This window comes from Triturus cristatus, chromosome 6, assembly GCF_964204655.1.
Source record: "Triturus cristatus chromosome 6, aTriCri1.1, whole genome shotgun sequence".
In the NCBI taxonomy this organism is placed as follows: domain Eukaryota; kingdom Metazoa; phylum Chordata; class Amphibia; order Caudata; family Salamandridae; genus Triturus; species Triturus cristatus.
Window position 1 is genome coordinate 161,682,513 of NC_140589.1, and position 24,403 is coordinate 161,706,915.

At 46.0% G+C, this 24,403-nt stretch overlaps 1 protein-coding gene across 1 annotated transcript in view; it reads left to right on the plus strand.

Annotated features, from left to right (window-relative positions):
• MTMR9 (myotubularin related protein 9) overlaps positions 1 to 24,403 on the plus strand; it is a 310,732-nt gene that overhangs the window by 132,046 nt on the left and 154,283 nt on the right. The window contains exon 3 of the mRNA XM_085610425.1: positions 13,795 to 13,920. Coding sequence (XP_085466551.1) covers positions 13,795 to 13,920 — 126 coding nt within the window. The remainder of the gene's footprint in view (positions 1 to 13,794; positions 13,921 to 24,403) is intronic.

The window sequence follows — 24,403 nt, forward strand, 5'->3', positions numbered from 1 at the left end:
TTTCATGTTACTGATTAAAAACCCTCGGTTATCTATGAAAGGAGTATTTTTACACTATCTAGGCACATTGTTAACTGGTTAAATAGACAATTTCAGTAGTCTGCAACAGGTGGTCACCGGTTAAGGTCCTTTAAAATGTCTTATGCGATATTGCCTTATGTATGTATTGCTATTTCTAATGTACAGCTCTAGCTGGGAAGTAATGGAGCACTGAACAACGAATAAGAGTGCTTAAATGCAGTTCAGGACATTACATTGAGATAGGTGGTTTCCTAAATTGAGGTGTGACAAGATACCCAAAAGAGCAGTCTTCAGTTTATTTTATAAATAGATGGAAGATTGGAACAGGTTGAGCCTTTGAGTAATTGGACAGAAGATAGTGAAGATGTTTCAGTGTTGTAGTAAGGTTATCATATTTCCTAAGGCACTTGATTACATGCTCATCAGTGTATAGGTAGCTTTTAAGGGGTGTTGGAGTACTGTCAGATTGTGCACATGGTATAGCATTTCCTTCATCCAACTGTGAGAGGACTATGGCTTGCACTGTTGTTCTGAAGCCCCTTTTAGCGAGAGATGGGTTTCTTTCTTTTCCTTGAAGGGAGAGTTGGAACCAAGCTCTTTGTTTTCTGAGCGATGTGTCCTTGATGAGTCCAAATGATTTTGTGCTAGTAGCAGCTGCTGGCTGAATCTGTCTAAGTTCAGGGTTGGAGAGCCATGATTGGGTCTGTGGTAGTTTGGAGCTGTTGGCAAATGCAAAGAGCTCTGTTTTTTTCAGTTAACTTCAAGTCAGGTGCTGGTCATCTACATCTGGATTAGCTTGACTAGGTTCTGAGATGCTCAATGTCAACGGCTTAGGAGAATTTAAGGTAGTATTGGGTGGTGTTGGTGCATTGATGGATCTTCATGTTATTGCTTGTGAGTATGGATCTAAAAGGTTCCATGTAGGATGAAGAATAAGATAAGGAAAGGAAAGATGGGAGTCTTGAGATACTAAACAAGAGAATGGAAGTTTTTAGGATCTTGAAACTGCTGGTGAGATATGAGGAAAACTACTGCAGGAACGTATCGGTGAAACCAATGATTGTTTCCAGTGTTTGATTAACAGCACAACCTTATTGAAGTCTGCAAAGAGACAGAATAGGATCAGTGGGAAAGTGTGAGTTGTATTGTTGCTATGTTGGTTCTTGTTGACTCCTTGAAGAATATTTGTTTTCATGCCCCAGCATGGTTTGAAGCCGAATTGGTAGACCTTTGGAATATTGTTCTTGTTGATCTTCTACAGGATGTGAGTTTTTTCTCAATCATTCCGAAGAAGGGTACGGAGCCGATTAGGTGGACGTTGTTGAGGTGTGTGTCATAGTTCTGTGTTTTCCTTAGTGGGACGACCTGTCCTCTCTTTAGGTAAAAGTTCCTTGGCTGAGAGAGGAATTGACTATGTTGAAAAGGGGAGTGATCAATCTCCTTGAAAGAAATAGCTAGTTGAGGATGGTAGTGTCCTCTAAATAAGAGCTGGGCTTCAGGAGAGAAGGTTGAATACTATCCACTTAAGGGTGTCGCAATGGATGAGGGGGTATGTTGACGTGGGATCTGAATTTGTTTTTCTTCTCTGTGATGAAGTGATTGATAGCATTTCACTTGTCAGCTGACAATGGTATGGGAGGATCTGAGAGATGTATGTAATGCTTGATGGCTTTGAAAAGAGTTTTGGTTCAGCTAAACACTTTGTTGATGTTAATCATGTAGATAGTGGCTTTAGATAGAGGTGATGAAGACTCTGCATGCAGAGAGTATTTTACCGTGAATCAGGTCATTGGAGGCCTTGGATCATTTCCTTTTCTTTTCTAGTCCACAAATGGCATGCCTATTGCAATTTTCATAACTATTGATCTATTTGAGAGAGAACAATTTTTTGTTACAATTTGCACAATATTCAGAAGATGGCGGATTGTGTGGAAGATTCATTTCCTTGCAGAAAACACTGAACTGCACAATTGCATTTTGTCAGTGGCTTTGCTAGTAAACTTTATAGAAAGCCTTATGTATTTGGTACCAGCAAAAAAAACAATTCTTCATGATCAAAACAGATTGGTCACTTTCTTCAAATGACTCTTTTTCTGGTGACACAGAAATCCTAGTCCTGCAGTTGTAGACATCATACAGCCAAAAAGAGAACATCATTTGCATGGAAGGCCTTGCTGCATGCCCACCCAAATACTGTGGCATTGTATTTGCGCTTTTACGCTACAGGCAGTCACCTATTACTGCAGCAATATCCATTGGATTGATGTGGCCCTCTTGCATACCTGGCAGCAGTGGGCCTGCCTGCTTAATCCTTGGAGCTCAGGCCTTCGAAGCAATTCCTAAAATAGAGGCCAGTGACTCTTCTACTATTTTCGGAGCTGTCCTCTCGCCTGACCTCAGGAGTAACCACATTCATACCTTAATCAGTCCCCTTTCCCAGGCAATTCTGGAAAGTACAGTCTTCACTCAAGTTTAGTTATTGCTAGTACTGCTTTGGATGCCTTAACCGTGCAGCAATACATATGTTTGCCATTGATGGCCTCTTCAGTACATAAGTGCATGAAAAAGACCTGGGTTATACATTTACTGTATCAGCGACTTGACCATCTGGAGATCATCACACCATATCCCCTAGGGGAAACCATGTTTCTTTTCCCTTTATCAGGCTTTGAAAATGAGGTAGCCACTAAGCTACCCCTTTGGTTTTAGTTCTTGTTTTCTTCTTGGCATTAAATGAGCATATTACATGTCTGTTCCCAGAATTGTGACATTCTGCATCACGCTTCATGGTCAATTGGGCAGAGCAAACCCTTGCACTGATCCAGGGAATACTGAGGCAATAATCCTTACACCAAGTTGTGCAACCTAGTATAAAATTACATTAATGCTTTGGGACTGCATAAGCTGTATTTGCTTAAACATGAAATCCCAGCATACTCGCAGCCAGCTTAAAGTAAATGTAACAAATTAGTGCCATTAAATCTTTCATATTTTTAGCGACAAACTCTTAAGGGAATGATTAATCCCATGATGCACAGGAGAAGAGTCACGGACAAATTTGGTGGAGGTGGTGTGGGAGAGAGCTGTGAGAAAGCATTGAGGAAAAGGGGAACAAGACCGAGGAGGAGAGTTTAGTCACTTAGATAGTGAGGATGTATTGATAGAGTAAGATTTGAGTTGTGAATGGAGAGGGCTTGACAAGATGTTGTTCTAAATTCTTAAGGCATTTGGCCTTCTCCTCCCTGCACTTACTTGTCTCAGTTTGTCCAACTTTAAATTGATACTTGTCTGTATCTGAAATCCCACTGATTTGCCGTGGCCGGTGAGGCATGGACTGTAGTCATCCAGATTGATCTCAGTAAGTCATTCCTAGATTTGCAGTTTTCATCAAATCTTTTATCATATGCTTTTAACTGCCGTTATTTACGCTTCACAATAAAATTTGCAATATATATTTAAAAAAAGTGTTAAACATATAATCATCACAGCTACAATTGAATATAACAATGAATCTCTCACCTGTCACTGCTTCTTGACATCGTAGTCTGTGATGCAGATTTTGGATATTACACTGATGTGTCGATAGATGTGTTTGTTAGAAGTTTGCCCATTTTTCAAAGCTGATCCTGAAGAGTAACTATAGTGAAGCCAAGTTGCCCCATGTCATGTGCGAAACCTTCAATTAGTCTGGGCTTTTAGCTACCGTTCCTGCCACCTAGGTCTAGTTTTGTGTTATTTTTCTGTTACTGATCCATGTCTCTGGAGTTAAAGTGCAGTTTGAAAATAAATAAGAACAGCTGGAGGTATCACAGTTGACATAAAGCAGTATTTTGATGGCAGAGTATGGAGACAGTCATAAATGCTAGAAACTAAGTGTTATGTTACTATCAACTCAGACCAGGCAATTTTATTTTAAGTAAACACATTGATTAATAAAATTAAGCACACATTACAGCACTGCATGATGAGATTCCATCCAAGGTGTGATGTGATTCTGTCTTAGCATGGAAAAAAAAAATACAAACAATGACAGGTTGTGGGAAAGTGCCCCATTTTGCATGGTTACCCCCACTTTTTGCATGACATCTGATGCAACTTGACTTGATGTGCCCTGGGGCCTTGCCAATTGGTTACCAAGGGCACTGTGACCAGGGAAGGCATCTAAGGGCTGCAGCACCTATTGTGCCACCCTTATAGGCCCTGCACCTTAAACACCCACACACTACCATTGCAGGCTGCGTGTTTTGGTGCAGAGAAAAGCGAAGAGTCAACATGGCACTCAACCCTGTGTGCCATGCCTGCAACCCACTGCCTAGGACCTAGGGAAGTCACTTCCTAGCAGGGTGCACTAGCCCACAGGTGAGTGTACAGTGGTATGAGCCCTTTACCCCTGCAGTGCTTAAGTCCATACTTAGACATTGTATTTGCAGTAATGCCATTAGGAGTATATGGTCTGTGAGTTGTTCATTATGAACTCTACAGCTCCATAATGAATTTACTGAAACCTGGGAAGTTTGATAGTAAACCTTTCAGCATATGAAGCCCACACTGATGCCAGTGTGGGATTTAATGTAAAATGCACTCAGATGGCATCTTAGAGATGCAACCTGAAAAACGACCAGCCCTGGAACAAAGTCCATCCTGGGCAGGGGTGTCATGCCTCCTCCCCCAGGATGGGCTGGGTCTACGAACAGGAAGCTTCAAAGGCCTGTAACTTTTGTAAGCTGTCCCTGTTGTTTGCTGCCCCCATCAACTGGCTCCCACCAGTTCGGACCACCACTTTGGGCAGGAGGATCGACGGGAAAACCAAGTTAGGAGTCACTATCTGCACACCCCTTTAATACCCCTAAATTTAGTATTTAGCGACAACCCTGAACCTTGCCTCATGAGTTTCGAGGAATGAAGAAGGACCAAAGAGCCGCGCTGACCCCGGAAGAAGAGGACACTAATTACTTTGGTCCCAGCCCTACCTGTCCCAACTCTGACCTGCCTACAGCAGAAACCCCAGCGTAGTTGAACAATACAAGCAAGCTGAAGTAAAATGTCTTTGTTACAGGTGTAAATCTTTTCAATACAGAGGAAATTAATGTTTGATTACTTTTGATTACTTTTGCTTTATGGATTACTTTTTCTACTCGGTGTGTTATGCCTAGATATCACACTGGGACATTTCCTAGATTAAAGGTAAGTAAAGCAGTTTTTCAGTGATTTGCAGTTTTCAAGTTCTTATTCCAATCCAACTCCACACTTAAAACAAGGAAAAACAGTCAAAGTGTGCCTATGGAGAAGATATGGTTATCGGTTAAAAGGTAAGTACTTGGTTGTGGGTGGGATTCTGGGGTTAGAACCAGGGTTCCCCCAGGGTCAAGGATGCACTCTCAAAACACCCTCAGCGGCACTGGGGTGTCTGGTTGCAGAGTGCTGAGGCCCAATGTTATCCAATGCGGGATAGGGGGCCTCCAGTCGGTGGCTGCTCACGAGCAGGCTTTTTTTTTATGCAAGCAAAAAGGGGTACCCCTGACTAAATTTCCTAAATCAGGGAAAAATTACAAGTGAGGAAAACATTTAGGAAATGCATATTAGCATACAGTGGAACTATAAATACAACAGACAAATATGCAATCAACCAAGTAGTTATCAAAAATACATATATGTTTTATTTGTTTCAAGAGCAGGCCACATGGCCTCATGCTTGTGGGAGAAAAGCTCCTGGCTTTAGGCTCAGGGCAAAGGGGGATCACACAGGTGTACCCGCAGCGGCAGCTGGGTGCAGAGTGCTGATTTGGCATCGGGTGCCCTGTTGTTTTCAATGAGAATTGCCAGTTTTTGTTTTTAGCTGCAGGCTCAGTCCAGGACGACTTCCGGGAGGAACCAACAGCTGGGCAGGTAAGTTGCAGGCCTCGGGGACGTAGGTACACCTCGGGTTCTCTACTCCAGGGCGGCTGGATGGAGCGGTGTCTTTTGAGGTCGGATTTCACCTTACCGGGCCACTCGTGGTTGGGGGGGGGGGGGGGGGAGGGGGGGGGGGGGGGGGGGGGAGGGGGGGGGGGGAGGGGGGGGGTTCTCCGTGCAGAGGCTGCAAGCGATGTTGGATAGTCCTGGAGGGGTCAACCCATGGTGGATTCGGACTCTAGAGCGCTGGGGGACCTCGCTGGGACCGATGGGCCACTCAAACACGTAGGTGACGGGTGCAGTGGGGGCTCCAGGCATCGTGTTTCTTTGTCCCCAGCAGGCTCTGAGTCTGTCTCTGCAGTTTCTTTTGAACAGAGCTGCTGTTCACAGGAGGTTCGGTCTTTGTTGAAGGCAGTCAGTCCTCCTAGGGGTTCTGGAAGTCGTTGGCTGCAGGACAAGGCGACTTTTGGCGCAGGATCTCTGGAAACTACAGATGGGCCAGCAGGGCTGGGGCCAAGTCAGTTGCTCTCTGCAGTCTTCTCTGCTGGGCGTCTTCTTTCATCCTCCTTCTTCTTAGTTTGCGGAAATCTGTCTTCTTGATTCATGGCTGCCCGATAAATATTGTTTATAGGGGGCGTTTTAGGGGTCTCTAGGTCAGTAGCAATGGGTTACTGACCTTAGGGTGACTAAACCCTTGGTGTGCTCACCCCATGTGGGGGTGTGGGCACAATCCCTAATCTTGATTGGAAAGTGCCTGCCATGTGCAAGATGGCAGGCACTGAAGATCACACCAAGTCTGTTGCAGGTACCTGTTTTGGCCTGCTGCGCGGCTTCAAACCAATATTGTTTTATTTACCCCCACAATTGCCAGCTGATTGTTCCACCCATTATTGTAGCCCGGCTGGACTGTTGCAATGATCTGCTCCTTGGCACCAATAAATCCGTGATTAAAAGACTGCAGCGCACCCAGAACGCCGCAACCTGCACGCTGTTTGCCCTGCCTAGGCACTGCTTGGTGTCCGGCCTTCTGCATTGCATTCATTGGTTGCCTATAGAGCAGAGACTCCATTTTAAAGCGCTTTGCTTTGCTCACAAAATTCTTGCAGGGTCTGGCCGAGCGATTTTGAGTGATCTTTGCCCTCCCTACATCCAAACATGTGCTTTATGCTCGGCCGACCTCCACCTGGCACGAGTCCCTCGGTTTCACAGAACCAGAGCGGGAGGGCATTCATTTAAGGTGCTTGTGCCGGCCCTCTGGAATTCTCTGCCTCATTCCATCTGAAGCATTTCTACCCTTCTAGCCTTCCTGTCCTCTCTTCCTGGTAGTCGGCGCTGGGACGTCCCTTTGCTGGGACAGCCATGCGCTTCACAAATCATATAACATAACATAACCTCACGTCCCTCACCTGAGGGGTAGGGTTGGCGGAGGTGGGCACACCTTCTGGGCTGTTCTAATTTTGCCCACCTATCTTCCCGCTGAAAAGGAGGGGAGACAGGAAGGGGCCTGTTCCTGATAGCAGGAGAGGCTGGGGGAGGGGTGACCACCTCCACCCAGGAAAGCCTTGTTTCTGGACTCCGGGAGCCACCCCAGGGGTCCAGAAACATGTCTTGTGGTGGCAGGCTGGTGTGTACCAGTTGGGGAACCTAATCAGGAGCTGGTAGTTTTTCAGGGGGCATCTCTAAGATGCCATCTGAGTGCATTTTTCATAAAATCTCACACTAGCATCAGCGTGGAGTTAATGTTCTGAGACGTTTGATACGAAATTTCCTTGTTTTCAGTACAGCCATTATGGTGCTGGGAGTTTGTAATAACAAACTCCCAGCACCATATACTCTTAAAGGCATTACTGCACTTACAATGTCCAAGAATTGGTCTAGACACTGTAGGGGTTCAGGGCTCATGCACCTGTACCCTCACCACTGGTATAGTGCACCCAGCTAGAGGGGTGGCTGACAGGGCAGTGGCCAGGGCAGTGGGTTGTAGGCATGGCACATAGGGATGTGTGCCATGTCGACACTTCACTTTGTTCTGCACCAAAACACGCAGCCTGCAATGATTGTGCGTGTGTGTGTGTTTAAAGGTACAGTGCTTCTAAGGGTGGCACAATAAGTGCTGCAGCCCTTAGAGGCCTTCCCGGGACACAGTGCCCTTTGTACCCATGATACCTTTTACAAGGGACTGACATGTGGCCAGAGAGGTTTCAATTGGGGGTACAAGGTACAGTTTTGGGAAAGAACACAGGCTCTGGGAACATGATTGGCAGGGACCCAGTGCACTTCAAGTCAAAGTGCATCACTAGTCAGGCAAAAAGTGGGTGGGTTACTGCAACAGAAACCCAGCTTCCTACAATCACCGACCAGCCTCAGGCCAACTCCTGCAGCCTCAACCTGGAGGGTCCTCCCAACCGTTACCAGAGATGGTAAGAAGACCCAAAGCTAAAAGACACCCCTGCACCCAACACCCGACGGCCTTGGGTGGCCCAACCAACGGTGTTCAGGCATCCCCCAAGATCCCAACCTACCCCTCCATCTGGTGGTCGCCTTCAGAAAGCCTCCCTACTCGAGCCTGTAGCATCTTTTCCAAACCGGAGATCTCCACTGAGAATCCCAGGGCTCCCGACGTCTTCTTGGCACTCTGAATCCATCCACCTCTGTGCCACTGGTGGTGCAGCTCCTGTGCTGATTGTAGACGCCTGCAGTGCTGGTCTTATCCCCAGGAGCTTGGCTGTCACACTAGAGTGTCCTGCTCGTAAGCAGCTGCTGACCAAAGGGACCCTTAGCTCCTTTGGCTAACATTGGGCCCCTGCACTCTGCACCCGGCCGCCCCAGTGCGGCAGGTGGTTCAATTTGAGTGCCGAACTGAACTTTGGGAACCCTGGTTCTAACCCCTAAAAGCCATACTTACAGGTCAATTACTTACCTGTAAACCGTTAACTCTCTTTTTTCCATAGGAACAAATGTTGTGATTTTTGTTCCTAAAAATATTGTTGAGCTGAACTTTTGTATGAATAAAAAGTAACTGTATTTTAAACCTGAAAAAGTTTTCCATTCATTTGTATTGTAGGATCCACAGTGGGATATATAGGCCTATCATCCTGAGTAGTAGATGTAATTCAAAAGTAATCACAAGTAATTTCTATGTAATTTAAACTGTTTTTAAAGCCAATACAAACCTGTAATGATTACAAATCCATTCCCAATTGCATTTCCTTGTAAAGTTTTACAGTTGAAAGTACCTTTTACCTACCTGTACCAAGGCCTGCTTGGTTGTTCAAATATAACAGAAGTATACCTTTTTTATACTTACCTAATTGGTTTGCATTCTGTCTTAATGTGTGTAATCGGTCCTTGATGGAGTGAATACAACAAATGCTTATCGCACCCTCCTGCTAAGCCTAACTGCTCACCCACACTACCACAAAGAGAGCTGTTAGTACTTACCTAATTTAGCCTCTGCTATACCTCTAGGGATCCCTGCATACTATACCTTACTTTGGTATAGTATATACTGAGCCAGCTTCCTACACAGGTCAGATGTAGGGTAGCGACACCCGTTACTCCAAGGTTGTAGGTTTGCAGAATTTCTACAGACTGAACGGACACTCTCACTGGGACAACAGTTTAGTTGCTGCTTCGGTTGAGTAAAGATATCAAAGCAAGTCAGCCTTCAAGAAATCATCTCGGCATTGGCCCAAACCCTGTCTGATATTTTCACAGTTCCTCTTTTATAAGGGGAAGCCTTGATGGCCACATTAGGATTGAGTTAGTTTGATTCCTAGGATACATATTTGTGGATTATAAGTAGGGGAATCAAGCTTTTACACGATATTCTTCGCCTAGTCTATGACTGATTCTGAGGAGGATTCTATTAATATTATTATTATTTTGCTTTCACAGTTTCCTTTTTATAGATTTTTTAGAAAAAGATATTTGTTTTTATCCTGTGGTCTCAATGATTTTCACATTTAGATTCCGCCCTTTGAATAATTAGTGGTATTTGATTTATGTTGAGATTAAATCAAGGTGCAGAATGGGAGTGGAGTGTAGATCTCAGCAAGGCAGAAACATTAGAATGTGTAATAGCAGTAGAAGGTTAAAAAATGAAGCGGGCACCTTTGATCAGTCAGCGTCCGATTTGAAAAAGATGGGTGTGCACGCTGAAGGCTCGGATATTGTGTGACTTTGGGCTGGTCTGTGTGAGGAATGAGTGGTCACCTGGATATGGATAATGAAGTGGTTAGACCAGGTTGGTGATGCATTCTCGATGGATATGAACAGATTTCTGGTTAAAGTGACCTTAAGAATGTGACCTTTTACACAAGTGTGTTCCCGTGGAAATTGGGAGAAAGCCTTGTCCAAGAGACCTGTAGAAAAATGGCCACATTTATATTGTGGCGAGGAATGTCTTGACTTGGCTTGCCCTTCAAATGTTTCATATCTTTGTCAGCCAGTGGGTCTCCGTAGGGCTCTAAGGACAGGTTGAGAAGCTCCAGTGAAAGAATGGAGCCTTGATGGACAGTACACCTTACTGGGATGAGAGCAGACCAGAAGGAGATCATCTGGGCCAGCCAGGTTCTGTTCTGTAAGTAGAAATGTAACTTCTTTAGGCCAAAATTATTGATGGCATCTCGGAGCACCAGGATGCCAAGCAGGGTATGTTGGTTAATTGCATTGTTATAGAGAGGTAGAACATGACTATAAGACATGTATCCTCATTGTCTGTAATTATCACAGTGTAGTCAACTACTTGGATGGTTGCTGCCTCCTTGCTATAGTGGGCCTGAATTCAGAAGTGTATCCCTGCAAGAGGAGTGAGCCTTAATTATGTAATGTAACTGATTCAGTACTGTTTTTCAATCACGTTTCACAGGAATGATAAGTGAACAAGAGGGAGGTAATCGCAGGTTCCTTGTTGGATTTTTTGACAAAGGGCAGGATGAGTCCGGTCTTGAGGGCATCTAGGAAGGTACCCAGATGCAGCATGCATTGATGATATTCAGTAGCAGTCTTAAAGTCTTTCTGGGGGTTTCCTTAATAATGGATAGTAGAATGGTGTATTCATATGCAGTGGCTGTCAAGGATCACAATTATTTCACCAAGACTTGTGTGGAGAGGTGTTGATCATAGCCCAATTTGGTGCGTTGGAGGGGTAATTGTCAGGAGGATATCATGGGCAGATGTGTTACACATTTGATGTTGGATCTTGTTTCTGTTGTCCTTCATGAAGTTGTTGATGGCTGTGCTTTTTTTCAAAGTCCATTTGTAGAATTGGCATGTTGATATTATGAAGAGCATTTTGCCATTGCTGATGATATTCTTGTAGATGAGGTGGCATAGTGGGCAAAATAGTGTTGGAATATGGCCCGAGCAAACACCAGTTTCTAAGCTTCCGAATTCTGCTGACATCCTAATAAGGCTGCTTTCCAGCTGTCTCCCTCATGTTTTTTGCCCCCACATACCCACTCCCATGTGCACTCCATGTTGCTCTTTCCCTCCGGTGCTGCTAGATTTGTTAAAACCTGCTTCCTCCTCCTCATTTTGTTCTGCCCCTCACATGCTGCTGTTACCATCGATAGATCTTCTTCCTCCTCTTCCTCCATCCCAGTTTATTAGGTCTCGGCTAGCGTGGCTCTGCACATGCGCAGCTCGCTCGGCGAGATTTAATGATTCTGAGGGAATTCTGTAAAGGGCTTCAAGCCCCGCCCCTCTTTCCCATTTGCTGGCATCACCGTTTATGCTAAACGGTGGCCAGCCATTGGGAAAGAGCACTTTGTGACGTAGACTTTTCCATTTTTAAGATGGCCCACTAGGATGGGCTCGTCTGACTTACTCCCGTTGCAAAAGGTTTCTTATCTTTATGGGGCCATGTGTTTGAAACACATGGCCCCATAAAGACCAGCTCCGCCGCGTGTTTATTTTTGCATCTCGCTAAACCGTGGCTGCCTGGCGAGCGCGCACTCCAGCCATCATAACCCCTCTCCTCCACTACCCGACACCCCCCCGTGACCTCCCCCATCTCGGACAACGCAACCGACGATAGTAAATTTTGCTGCTGCAAAACCGGGATCGCAGGCAGCTCCGCCAATGCACCTCACTCCACTGCGCATTGCTACAGTTATACCAATATTTCTCACACGGAGTGTGGCTCTCTCTTGCAATGTTCACTAGTGTTTTATACTATTTATTTATTGTGTAACGTAACTGGTGCTCATGTAAAGCGCTCCAATACCTTCAGGTCGAGTTCGTGCTATTTAAAAACGCAAAAAAAAAAAAAAAAAGTGGTCATCCTAACACTGCTTTGTCAATGCACGTCACATAAATAATGCCTTGTTTCACTATAAGCATCACGTAGGGCATAAAAAAATTCTTCTCGGGCGCTTCACTTAAGTAACTACGTTTATACGTATAATCAGTTCCCTCAGAGCTCTCCCAAAACACTTAATTTTACAACCTCAAAATTCTACAGTGTAGAGAACACTCAGCTCCGCAAATGCCCCTCACTGTAATGTCTTGAGCTGTTAATATACTGTGACCACACACTGGTCATAGAAAGACCTTCACGTTTGTGCGTACACTCTACTCTCTGCACGGTCTGGGACTTCCATTCTGGCTCCGGATAATCAATATTGCACTATAAGAATGAAACACTCATGGTACGCCACGCCTTACTGCTGATCATTATGGCCGATCTCACTTTACATGGGTACAGTTGGGTGGATACATCCGTGAAGAATTCCTTCTCTAAATTCATGATCCAACCAAACGAACGCATCTTTTACACTCTCGATGTGATGTTGACGTGGGGATCTGCACTTAAAATGTATTTCGGGGTAGTGGTTTAGCGGTGACACCCTTCATACTCGCTCTTAAGTTAATGTGCGAGGGGGCTTTTCATCAGCCTATCAAGCAGCATGAGGGGGTTCTCTTCTTTCTATCCCGCAAAGCCGTTTACGTGTGTGGTATTTTACAACACGTGTGCCCTTTCGGTCATCTTGAAGCGAGCACGAGTACCTTCTTCTTCCCAACTTAAAGCAGTGATTGGGCGTGATACTCCCAACACGCAGACCGTGTAAAAGGCTTCCCTCTTACAACCTCACTCAAAGCAATGTTGGGTAACTTTCCTCTTACATTTTGCCCGAAGCAATTTGTTAGGGCCCATCTAATCAATGTTTGGTGTAAGGAGCCCCCCTTCCCCAGGAGTGTGTGCGTCTGAGGCTCCCTCTTCCAGCTCCCCAATTCTCCATTCCTCCTGGCAGTTTGGCTTGATGGCCGACTTTGAAGCAGGGAAACCAGGTTTGAGTCTTGGCGGGAGACTCAAACATCTTGTGATTCTGGGTAAATCACATAATTTCCCCGTTCCTAACAATTAATTAAAGTGTCCGTCTGTGATACAACTATACCCCAAGTTCGCATTATATAACACAGTATTGCCAAAAAAAAAAATTGCTTTGCTGTACAATACCATTAGCAAAGCAAATGGCTTTAACTTAATCAAAGGCGAGACCTATTGCATTTTTAATGCTTGTTTTTCATTTTAAGTTCCTCCCTACTCAGTTGCTTTCCCCCTGCCCTGCCCACTCTACTCCCAACCTCTCCTCTCCCACTTCTTACGGTGATTTTATTATTATTTTTTCAGGAGGACCCAGCAGCTATGTTTGTTGCCAGGCTTCTTTACAGGGGTTGTCGCATCGCATTGGCAAAGCTGGTCATATTATTACGTCCACTCAGCCCCATAATGTATTATTATTATTTTTTTTTAAATGTATCAAACATAGTTTACATTGCTACGTGCACCATGGGGTGACAAGATCCTTTGGCCTTGTTAAAGCTTGTTTGGCCTTGGCATTGTGTTACTTACCTTTTTGTATTTTCATGCTGCAGGCATTATCCACTCTGGACTCCATCACCTTGATGTACCCCTACTTTTACCGGCCCGAATTCGAAGTCGTTGAGGATGGATGGCACTCCTTTCTTCCTGAGAAAGAGTTTGAACAGCTCAATTCAGTGGTAAGTGCAAACTATAGGCTCACTTATGTCAAAGAAAAAATGCAAACTTTGACCCATCCCAAATCCTGAATGTAGTTGTTTCTGTGATTGCTGCCAAGGAACTGACCATCCATTTTTCCTGAAAGTGTTTTCTTTGAAATGAAGCATAGTAGTTGTGTGACAATATTGTACCAAAAAAATAAACGCATATAATCTTTCTACTGAGGTCCCTGACTACCTCACGAAATTTGAGAATGACCATAATGTGATGTGGTTATACTGTAGTTTTATGGGGGGCACACACAATAGGAAATCGGTTTGGAAAACTACAAGCCAGTCTGTTATTTTACAGTATATATTGCTTTTATGGTCCTGCGAATGATGAGTTTCTTGTCAAGTTGAGGCTTGCACTTAGCGTAGTCTGGGAAAAACATCCTTAAAAGTTCATCTGCTAGGAAATCAGTGAAGACACTTGCGACATTTGCACAATGTAGGACTAACTGAAATTAACTTTGCTCATTTTTGCATCTGAAATTGAGCATATACTAATCCACAACTAATAGTATCAGTCCTACCCATCCCTTGTCTCGGGAAAAACTTCACTTGGCATGTAGATTTACAAATGATCAGATCAGGCTTGAACTGCAGTCTCATTTTAGTGTGGTTGTGGGAACGTTGAGTCTTGCAAACATTGAAACCCAACACGATCCTGCTGCACGCTAATAAAATCTGAAAAACATAGGTATCCAATATAAGAGAGTGGGAATGTGAATGCAGTGGTACCAAAGAGTATGAATCCGATTTAGGTGGATGGACTGGTATCTTAAGTGCCGCCATAGTGGATGTATGGCATCCAGCAAAGCATGTTCTGCTTTGGGAAAACTTTGTCTTAAGTGCAAGGGTAGGGCCTCTTTGCAAGAATGCGCGAAAGCAGAGATAGTATGATAGGGAGAGAAAAAAAACACGTTCCTAGCACAAATAAGGGAAGTTTGAACGCAACAGGAACCAGGGATGGATGTGTTTAATATATTTGATGTAGGACAAGGGAAAAAAATGGCTCTTTTTGTGACATTCTAATTGGTAAAAATGTCAACGGATTCAAGAGCTCATTATACATGCTTGTGGACAAAATGCAACACATATTTGAAGAGGTCAAGTTGTTTCCTTCAGTCATCAAATAGTAGGATATGGGAACAGGTGGTTGGGTATTTTGTGACCACTTTATAATTCAAGGGAATATGAATACAAGAGAATGCTTATGTATCTAGGGGGAGGGGGTCATGTTTACTTGGTTGGCCTCAGTAGAAAGAACGTGTATGAAACTGGATCCCGATCATCCTAAGTAGGCGATTGGATACAAAGAGGACTTGACGGTGGCAAAAATGAAAAGACGTTAATCTGATGAGTGGCAAAAATTGTTTCTGAACGTATTCACAGATTCACTAGCAATATCAAAATGATTTGTACATACGCTCATTCCTAAGAAAAATGCAACCATGTAGTACAGAAGGTAAAGAGTGTTCCATTGGCAGTAAAGAACGCTTTGAAGTGTGGGTTGGAATGATTGGTAAAAGAGGGTGGGCGTGATTGAGGAAATTGAATCCTTGGAGTGGTTCTCACCTCCGGTAGTGAAGCAAGACAGATGGTGTCTCGAAAGTATATGTGGACTTGAGAGACCTGAATAGGGATTTTTGTGTGGATTGACATCTACTACCCATTATTAACAAAATGTTGGGAACGTTAAAGGGAGACATATTTTACTACTCCCGCCTTGTTCTCTGCCTGTCATCCGACTGCCTTACATGAAAACTCCAAAGCTTTAATGTCATTTATCACTGGGGAGAGTGCATGCAGATACATCCTCACACCATCTGGGCTAGTGTCTGCATCCTCAGTTTTTCAGGAGGCCATGCATCAACTATTTAAAAATGTAGATAATGTCTCATTCCCAAAATTAGATTTTAGTCCATGCGACATTTCAGGAAGACGTTGTTCCAGGTTTTGAGTATTTTGAAAGATCATGGTCTGATAATTGCTACGGGTAAATGCAAGATTGCCAAGGATGGTGATGACTATTTAGGCCATTGGATAAGTCAAGATGATATTTCAGCTAAGGAGAAGATTGTTTCTGCTATATCCCATGCTCCCAGTCCTTAAGATAAATTAAACTGGCTGAGTTCTATCCAAACTTTGTACCCAATTTCTCCCAAAAAAAAGCTACTTCTGAGGCAATTGTTAAAGAGAAATGTGTGTGGTTTGATGGTTGTGAAAGAGAATGTTTACACTTAAAAAAAACTTGAATGCCAGTGCACCTGCTCTTGTACCTTTTGATACAACTTGAAATAATATTGTGGTGACTGGTACTAACAATATTGGTTTTGGGGCAGTTTTGCTCCAGGACTGGAATAGATTTTTGGAAACGGTTGCATTTGCTTCACGACCTCTTAGAGACAGAAGTTATTCATTGAGAAGAAGGTACTGCCTTGCATGTGGGGTTTAACTCATTTTTGAACATATCTTTGGGGAGTGCGTTTTATAGTGAGAACAATTAACATGCCAGTGGTGGATTTATTGTCCAATAAAGGTAGTGTTAAAGCCACACCTAGGATCGCCAAATGGCAATATCACTTTCTAGAGTAGAGCTTTGACATGGAATATGTTCCAGGAATTTCTAATGTGTTTTTTCAGATTGTTTGTTTAGGCTGCCTGTTAATGATGCTGGTGAGGATGACAATGAAACTATTATGGCTTCTGATGGATACTTCTACTTGCTGATTCCTAACCTTGTGAATATTCCCCAGGCTTCAAACTGTACCCAGAAACTTTGAAGCAGTACTCCTGCGCGTCAGTGTTGTGCAACTCCGCATGGACTTAGTTCCGCTCTATAAGTGACAAACTGAGCAGAATAGAACCGCCAACAGAAGTTCCTTTCTTTCTGCATGGCCAGGCACAGATTCAGAACTTATCCTTAGCCTAAAGATCAATTTTTGTTTGTCAAAAATGTACCAGTGTGCACAGCCAAATATCATCCCCCTAAGCCAACAAGGTTCAAACTGTGCAGTGACCGTCGCAAACAAATGTCTGTGACGGACCCTTATGAAGTACGTCTTTGGTGCTTGGGGTCTGGCCACGACTCCAGAGCCTGCAATTATTGCATTCCAGATGAATCTGAAGGCCATTCAGAACCAGAAGGCCAAGCTTTACGTTGCCAAGCATAAGAAGACTCCACGCTGAGACCAGTCAAAGTCAAAAGGAAGATCCCATTTCCACAGCAGATCATCCTTGTGGTTGAAGTCTTTGTGTAAGTCCAAGAAAAAGCACAAGAAGTCAAAGTGGGAATCAGACCCTTTCCACTACTCTAGGACTCCAAAGAGGGCACAAGGGTGTCAACGTGCCGCTTGGTCTCGCCCCTGATCTCTATTGGAGCCTTTTCAGAGTCTATTCCCAGCACACCAGGAGTTCCTGAGGCTGTCAACAACATCGCCTTTAGAGAGGCACTTTACCAGTTCCCTCTGGTGCAACCTCAGGCCCGCAATGATCCGGCGTCCGCTGGCTGGTCTGCCCTAGGCACCGTCTTTCCTCCTTGAACCTACATCTGGTTCAGCAGCCGTTCTGTTGCTGACTTCGTTTTCAGCGCCACCTTCTGCACTCGTTCACTTTCAGCACCGATGCTGGAGGAGGATTTGCAGCCCATAGTGATAACTAACGCTGAGCAGAATCCACCACAACCTCAACGAAGCTGTGCCCAGCTCCAACCAGCACGCATCTTACAGGCAATTCTTCTGATACGGACACTTTGCCCTTACACATAGTAGGGCCTAAACTCTTAACAATCTTTTCGCCACTGACTCAGACAATAATAAATATGATGAAGAGGATGATTATACCCCACAATATTATGAGGAAAACTTGCATGAAGAACTCAAAGATGCCAGTGGTCTAGATACATCCCAAGATATCTTCCCTGTTCCTGCTGTGGAGGAAAGTGCCTCCCTTGCAGTTGTGGTGCAAAAAGTGGCAGAACTCTTAGACTTACAGCTGCCCATTATGGAAGTGAAAACAAATGTTTTAAATTAGTTGCGTTAGCCAGATCAGGCCACAATAAAGCCTATACTGCCATTTGATGAGGCTGTTATGGGTACCTTTATGGGTACTTGGGCGAAATCGCCATTGTCCTGCACCATGCGATCCAGCCTTCCTTACACAGCATCCAACGCCAAAGAGTTGGGTGGTACGGGCATCCACCACTAAAGTCAATTCCAGCGCCTTCCCTACCACTCTGCCTGATTGTGAATCAAAATGAATAGAGCCTTTGGAAAGCAAATGTTCTGCTCTATGAACGTTGCTCTGAGGTCAGTGAACGCCAGCTGTCTTCTAGGCTGCCATTTCCACGCCCGTTGGAACACAGTGGTGCACATTTTACTGAATTTTCCGGGTGACCTTCAGGTGTCCCTGACTTAAGCTATTCAGAATGGTCACAGTGCCGTGAAGTTTATCATACGTTTGCTTAGGTCGAGCAATGGCACCAATATGGCACTTAGGCACCATGCCTGGGTGAGGTCTACGGCCTTCTATGGAGATGTTCAAGTACCCCTGATAGACATGGCATTGGAAGGCTCTCGCCTCTTTGATAAAAAAGCAAATTTGCCCCCCTTGACTGGTTGACGTATCGCCACAGCATGTTCCTTGGATCTTTCTGCCCCCACCAGACAGTTCCACCAACAATTTCACCCTCTTTGTAACTATGGTCAGGGTTTTCGGTTTCGCCAACGCCAGACCCTCCACCAGCTCAGCATACCTTTCAGCCCTTCTGTGACTGAGGCCACAGATATCTCCATCAATGTGCCAAAGTTGCACCTGATTCCCTCTCAGAAGCTCCTCTTCATCGGAGCGGTTTCTTCTCCCGAACAGCGAGTCCGGAACATTTGGGCTGTGATTCCCATCTTTCAGCCCTTGTCCCGGGTTTCGGTCAGAATGACCCGGAGGCTGCTGGGCCTCGTGGCCTCCTGCATCCTGCTGATCAATCATGGCAGGTGGCATATGCGGGCTCTGCAGTGGGACCTGAAGTACCAGTGGGAGCAGCATCAGGGGAATCTGTCCAGATCTCGGAGGGCACTGCTCAACTGCAGTGGTGGCTCACGAACCAGGATTGGGTCAGTGGCAGGTCCCGCTCCCTTCCCCAACCAGACCACACTGTGGTGACTGATGCCTCCCTTCTGGGATGGGGCGGCCACATGGGAGAGGCAGAGATCAGAGGCCGCTGGTCTCCGGCGGAGTCCGGGCTTCACATCAACCTTGTGGAGCTCTGGGCGATTCGTCTTGCACTGAAGGCATTCCTTCCCTCTGTCCGGGGAAGAGTAGTGCAGGTGTTCACGGACAACACCACCGCCATGTGGTATTGCAACAAACAGGGCGGGGTGGGGTCATGGACCCTATGTCAGGAGGCCCTCCACCTCTGGACATGGCTGGAACATCAGGGCATTTCCTTGGTGGTTCAACACCTGGCAGGTTCTCTGAACGCCAGGGTGGATGAACTCAGCCGTCGGTGCATGATGGATCACGAATGGCGTCTTCACTCAGAGGTGGTGCAAGGTCGCTTTCAACAGTGGGGAGAGCCTTGGTTAGATCTATTCGCCACCGACAAGAACGTGCAATGTCAGCAATTCTGCGCGTTGGAATTTCCAAGGCGGCAATCGCTCGGCGTCGCTAGTGGAGTTGCGGTCTGTTGTACGCCTAGAGTGCTGAAGAAGATCGGGTGTGACCAGGCCCCAAGTCATTCTTGTGGCTCCAAATTGGGCACGAAGAGTCTGGTATCCCGAGCTGCTCAACATGGCCATCGATTCTCCGATCAGACTGCCTCTTCGGGAGGATCTTCTGTCGCAGCAGCAGGGGACAGCCCTCCACCCGAACCTGTCCAGTCTTCACCTCCTTGCGTGGGGATTGAGTGGCGGCAGTTGACGTCTTTCGACCTTCCTCCCGAAGTCTGTGACGTAATCTTGTCAGCCAGGCGTCCCTCCACAAAATCAGTATACGCCTGCAGGTGGAACACATTTCTGGCATGGTGCACAGCAAAGGCTGTGGATCCCCTTTCTGCCCCTCTCTCTGAAGTACTCTTGTTCCTTCTCTCTTTAGCCCAGCAGGGCTCTGCCCTGGGCACTATCAAGGGCTACCTTTCTGCCATCTCTGCATTCCTTCGGCTGCCACATCAGCCTTCTCTTTTCAAGTCCCCGGTAGTTAACCGTTTCTTGAAAGGCTTAACGCATCTCTTTCCTCCAATTCCTTTTGTTATGCCTCAGTGGGAGTTGAAACTTGTACTGATTTACTTAATGTGCGCTCCCTTTGAGCAGCTTCAAAACTGTCCTTTACGTCTCTTAACACTTAAGACTGCTTTCCTGGTAGCCATCACTACTGCTGGAAGGGTGATTGAGCTCCAGGCTCTTTCCTCAAAACCTCCTTTCTTGTCTGTTCATCCGGACAAGGTGGTTCTCCGGACCCGTCCGTCCTTTCTTCCTAAGGTGGTCACTGCCTTCCACATCGGGCAGACCATTACTTTGCCCACCTTCTTTTCACCTCCGCATCCATCAAAGGAAGAAGAGAGGCTCCACCTTCTGGACCCAAAACGTGCGCTCTCCTATCTGGATCGCACAAAGCAGTTCCGGGTGGATGATCAACTTTTTATTGGCTACGTGGGTGCAAAGAAGGGTCAGGCCGTACACAAACGCACCATTTCTCGATGGGTCGTGCTGTGTATTAAGGTATGTTACTCTCTGGCTAAAAAGGAGCCTCCAGTCAGGCTACGCGCCATTCCACCAGGGCGACAGCAGTCACTACTGCCTTAGGAAGGGGAGTGCTTCTAAATGACATGTCAGGCAGCCATGTGGGCATCACTGCACATGTTTACGAAACACTACTGTCTGGACAGCCAAGTCCGGAGAGATGGCTTCTTTGGCCGTTCTGTTCTCCAGAACTTTCTGGTGTGATCTTGGTTCGCAAACCCACCACCGGGGTTGGTATTGCTGGGGTATCTATTCTAAGGTAAGGAATCTATAACTAACATGTTTCTTTCAGATGCACAAGTTGCTTACCTTCGGTAATGATATATCTGTAAGAAACATTAGTTAGTTATAGATTCCTTACCGCCCACCCATCCTCCCCGTTCTGCGAACTGATTTGTAGGGTTAAGGACGTCCTTTCAGGGCCCTAGTTTTGTGCACCAATGGTCAGTCTCTTGCATGGCTCTGCGTTTCTGGCGCGGAAAGTCGTGTAGAGAACTGACGTCAGCGCATGAGGGCGGCGTCCAAGTAGCTGCCGCGACGTCATCTCGGCGACCACGAGCATGACGCCGACGATGGACGCGGAGCGGACCGACGCCACCTTCCGACTCGCAGAGATGCTGCTGATGAAAAAACTTTCCGGATCCAGTCTGACGCCTGGGGGTAATTCTAAGGTAAGGAATCTATAACTAACTAATGTTTCTTACAGGTATATCGTTACCGAAGGTAAGTAACTTGTGCTTCAGGAATCGGGATACCAGTCTTCCTCTAACTTGATGGCTGGCTGCTGATGGCAGTCTCGCCCCAGGAAGTTGTCAACCAACTCCAGATGACGGTGAACGTCCCAACATCGTCTTAACTATCACTGTGCTCACACCCATATCCTTCGCAGATGCTCTTCATCGGAGCTGTTCTGGATACGCCACAGTATTGTGCCTTTCCCCCAGAAAGGAGAGTCCAGGATATTCGGGCTTTGATCTCCGTGTTTCAGTCTCTGTCTTGGATCTCAGTGCAGAGCACTCTAAGACTGCTGGGATTGTTGATAGTTTGGGCTGGACTGTTCCCAATGGAGCAGGGTCAAGACTGTTTTGCATATTGCTGGTTACCAACTGAGGTGGCATGATATGCAAAATAATGATGGATTGGAATGCGGTCCTGAGTAATTACCATTGCTTGCGATTAATTCAAGCATTACATCCATCGCTGTTTTGTATGCTATAGTGTGTCGCCCCAAATGAGACGGGTATGCCCAGACCTGGCCCCCATACACACTGACACTGTCACTGGAACCAAGCTGTACCCAACTGATGGGTGAAACCAGTCCTGGGTTGTTTGTCTTGCAGTTCAGGGTACCAGGATTGGCAGTTCAGACTTGACTGTTCCCATTGGAGCAGCGTCATGACTGATTTGCATATAGCTGGGTCCAAACTGAAGTGGAATGGCGTGCAAAAAATGATGGATTGACATGTGGCCCAGAGTAATTACCAGTGGCTGAGAATAATAAAGGCATTCAATCTATCGCTTTTTAGGTCTCGGCTAGCGAAGGCTGCGCTTGCGCAGTCTCGCTCGCGAGATTTAATGACTTGGAGTAGTGGGGCTTGAACCCGCCCCTCTTCTCTCCTCTTCTCCATTGGCTGTCCTCTTAAATGCTGGGCAGCCATTGGAGAAGAGCTTTGTCTCTCCAAACAAGCCCCGTCCTTTTCGGATTCGGGGGCGTGTATTTTCGCGTCTTTCTCTTTTTCTAAGCCCCGCCCCTTTTACACATGGTGGGCGTGTTTGTTTGTTTTTTTAAACATCGGAAGGTTCGGCCATTTTTTGAGCGGTCGGACCGGGACGTGGGGTCGCCTCTTCCTTGCTGCAAGGCTCGGCGTTTCCTGGATCGGCGTTTGAAGTCCGGCGAAGCGTTATGGTAACAATGTTGTTCCTGTTTGCATTTCACTTGGTTCACGGGCGTATTTTTTTCGGGTTGTTGAGGCCCCGAATATTCCAGGATAAGAGTTTAATGTGAGTCTCCCCAGCAGGCAAGCTCTTTACATGCAGGTCCAAGTTGTGACGTACTCTAACATAGCCACGCTGCCCCCAACAGAGTTCAGTGCCCCCTCTAGTTTCCACTCCATTGTTATGGCCTCCTTTATGCTGGACATCCAAGTCTCCAAGGGCACCCACCAGGCCACAGCAACCCAGGCCCACAAAGCAGGGGCATCCCCCTCTGCCCCGCATCAGTGACTCTTCCCAGCCCCGGAGAGCCTCATCTCTTATCAACACTGTATGCAGGAGCCGTCACTAGTTCGCATTCATCCACCGCAGTCTTTAAAATGAGCCACAAGTCACCACTGCAGGCCCCGATAGCCCCTTCAACAGCTTCAAGGCAACAAGCCCGCAGGTGGCGTCGCCTGTCCAATGGCCGCTCCCAATCAATGGAGAAGTCAGCTGGTCCGCGGGAGCACAAGCCCCCTCCAAAGCAGTAGGGGCCAGCCCAGAGCCACTAGCAACACCTACCTGTCCAAACTGGAAGGATGCTCACACTCTCTGTGCAGTCTAACCGGGCCCAGCTACGTCCCAAATTCACTGTGGGGCCACTGCCGCACTTCAAGGCAGAGGCGACCAACCTTCCTGGACCCCACGTAACATGGGTCTCCACAAAGCCCAACAGGAGCCTTTGTAGCCTCTTCTGGCTACCGGCTGCACCCAATATGACTTCCCAGGTAGCGACCTTTCACCACAGTCTCTGCGGGCGACCACGAAGCATCCTGTGGTCCTCCTTCAACACCAGCAGGGGCTACACATTGACCCAATAGGAGCTGCCGCTTTCTCAAGCAGTGCCTCCAGGTCCTACATTCAGGAATGCCCTCACTCCGCTCAGCACTGCATCAGGTGCACTGCTTCTGCTCTGCCGCATCAGCTGCCCCCCCCCCCCCCTCTTTCATTCCTTCCTCTCTTTCTGTCTAGCAGTTCTGCTCTTACTGAAAACACTGACTTCAAGACGGGGTTCTCACTCTCTTTCCTCTACTTTCTTTTATTTGCTCCCCTGTGAAATGGATCCAAAAAAGAAAATCATTTTTGCTGGAAATGTCGTATTTTAATTCTAATGTGCAGCATCTAAAATTAAAGGTTAAAAATATGAAAAATAACAAAATAAAGTAAGACAGTGGTAGCAAACTGGCCAGTTAGATTTTATTTACATATACAAAACAAGACCTGCCCGGGGAAAGGATTTTTTATTCTTATTAGCACAGTGAGCACGTTATAGTCAATGACCCTGGCTCTTTCAAAACTGTTGTGTTTTATACCACATGCACGGCAAATTTTTGCCATTCACCAAACGGGTCTAGTATCACTGGCTATTTGAATGAAAACTCCTATGTGTCTAAGCGTTTGTGAAAGTGTTTCCCTAATAGTCTGTCTCCCAAATAATATGTACAAGGAAGAAAGCTAGACAGAACCAAATAGTGTGGTACCTGTTCAAACACCACAGAGATGGAAAAAAAGGTGAGGGGGGCAGGCAGTGCCTCACGGAAGTAACCCCAACGAGGATACGCAGACAGGTTCTCGCCTGCTACCTCACGTTCTCATCATAGGCAACTGCCGCCCAAAAGGAAAAGAAGGAATAAATCAAGAAACCTCATATCAATCCTAATAACTGGTGTCTTAGTGAAACTTATATTCTAATCTGTGTCTATGTTCAAAAAATAATAATGGGAATGTCGACCCAAAAGAAGGAAGACCGAGTC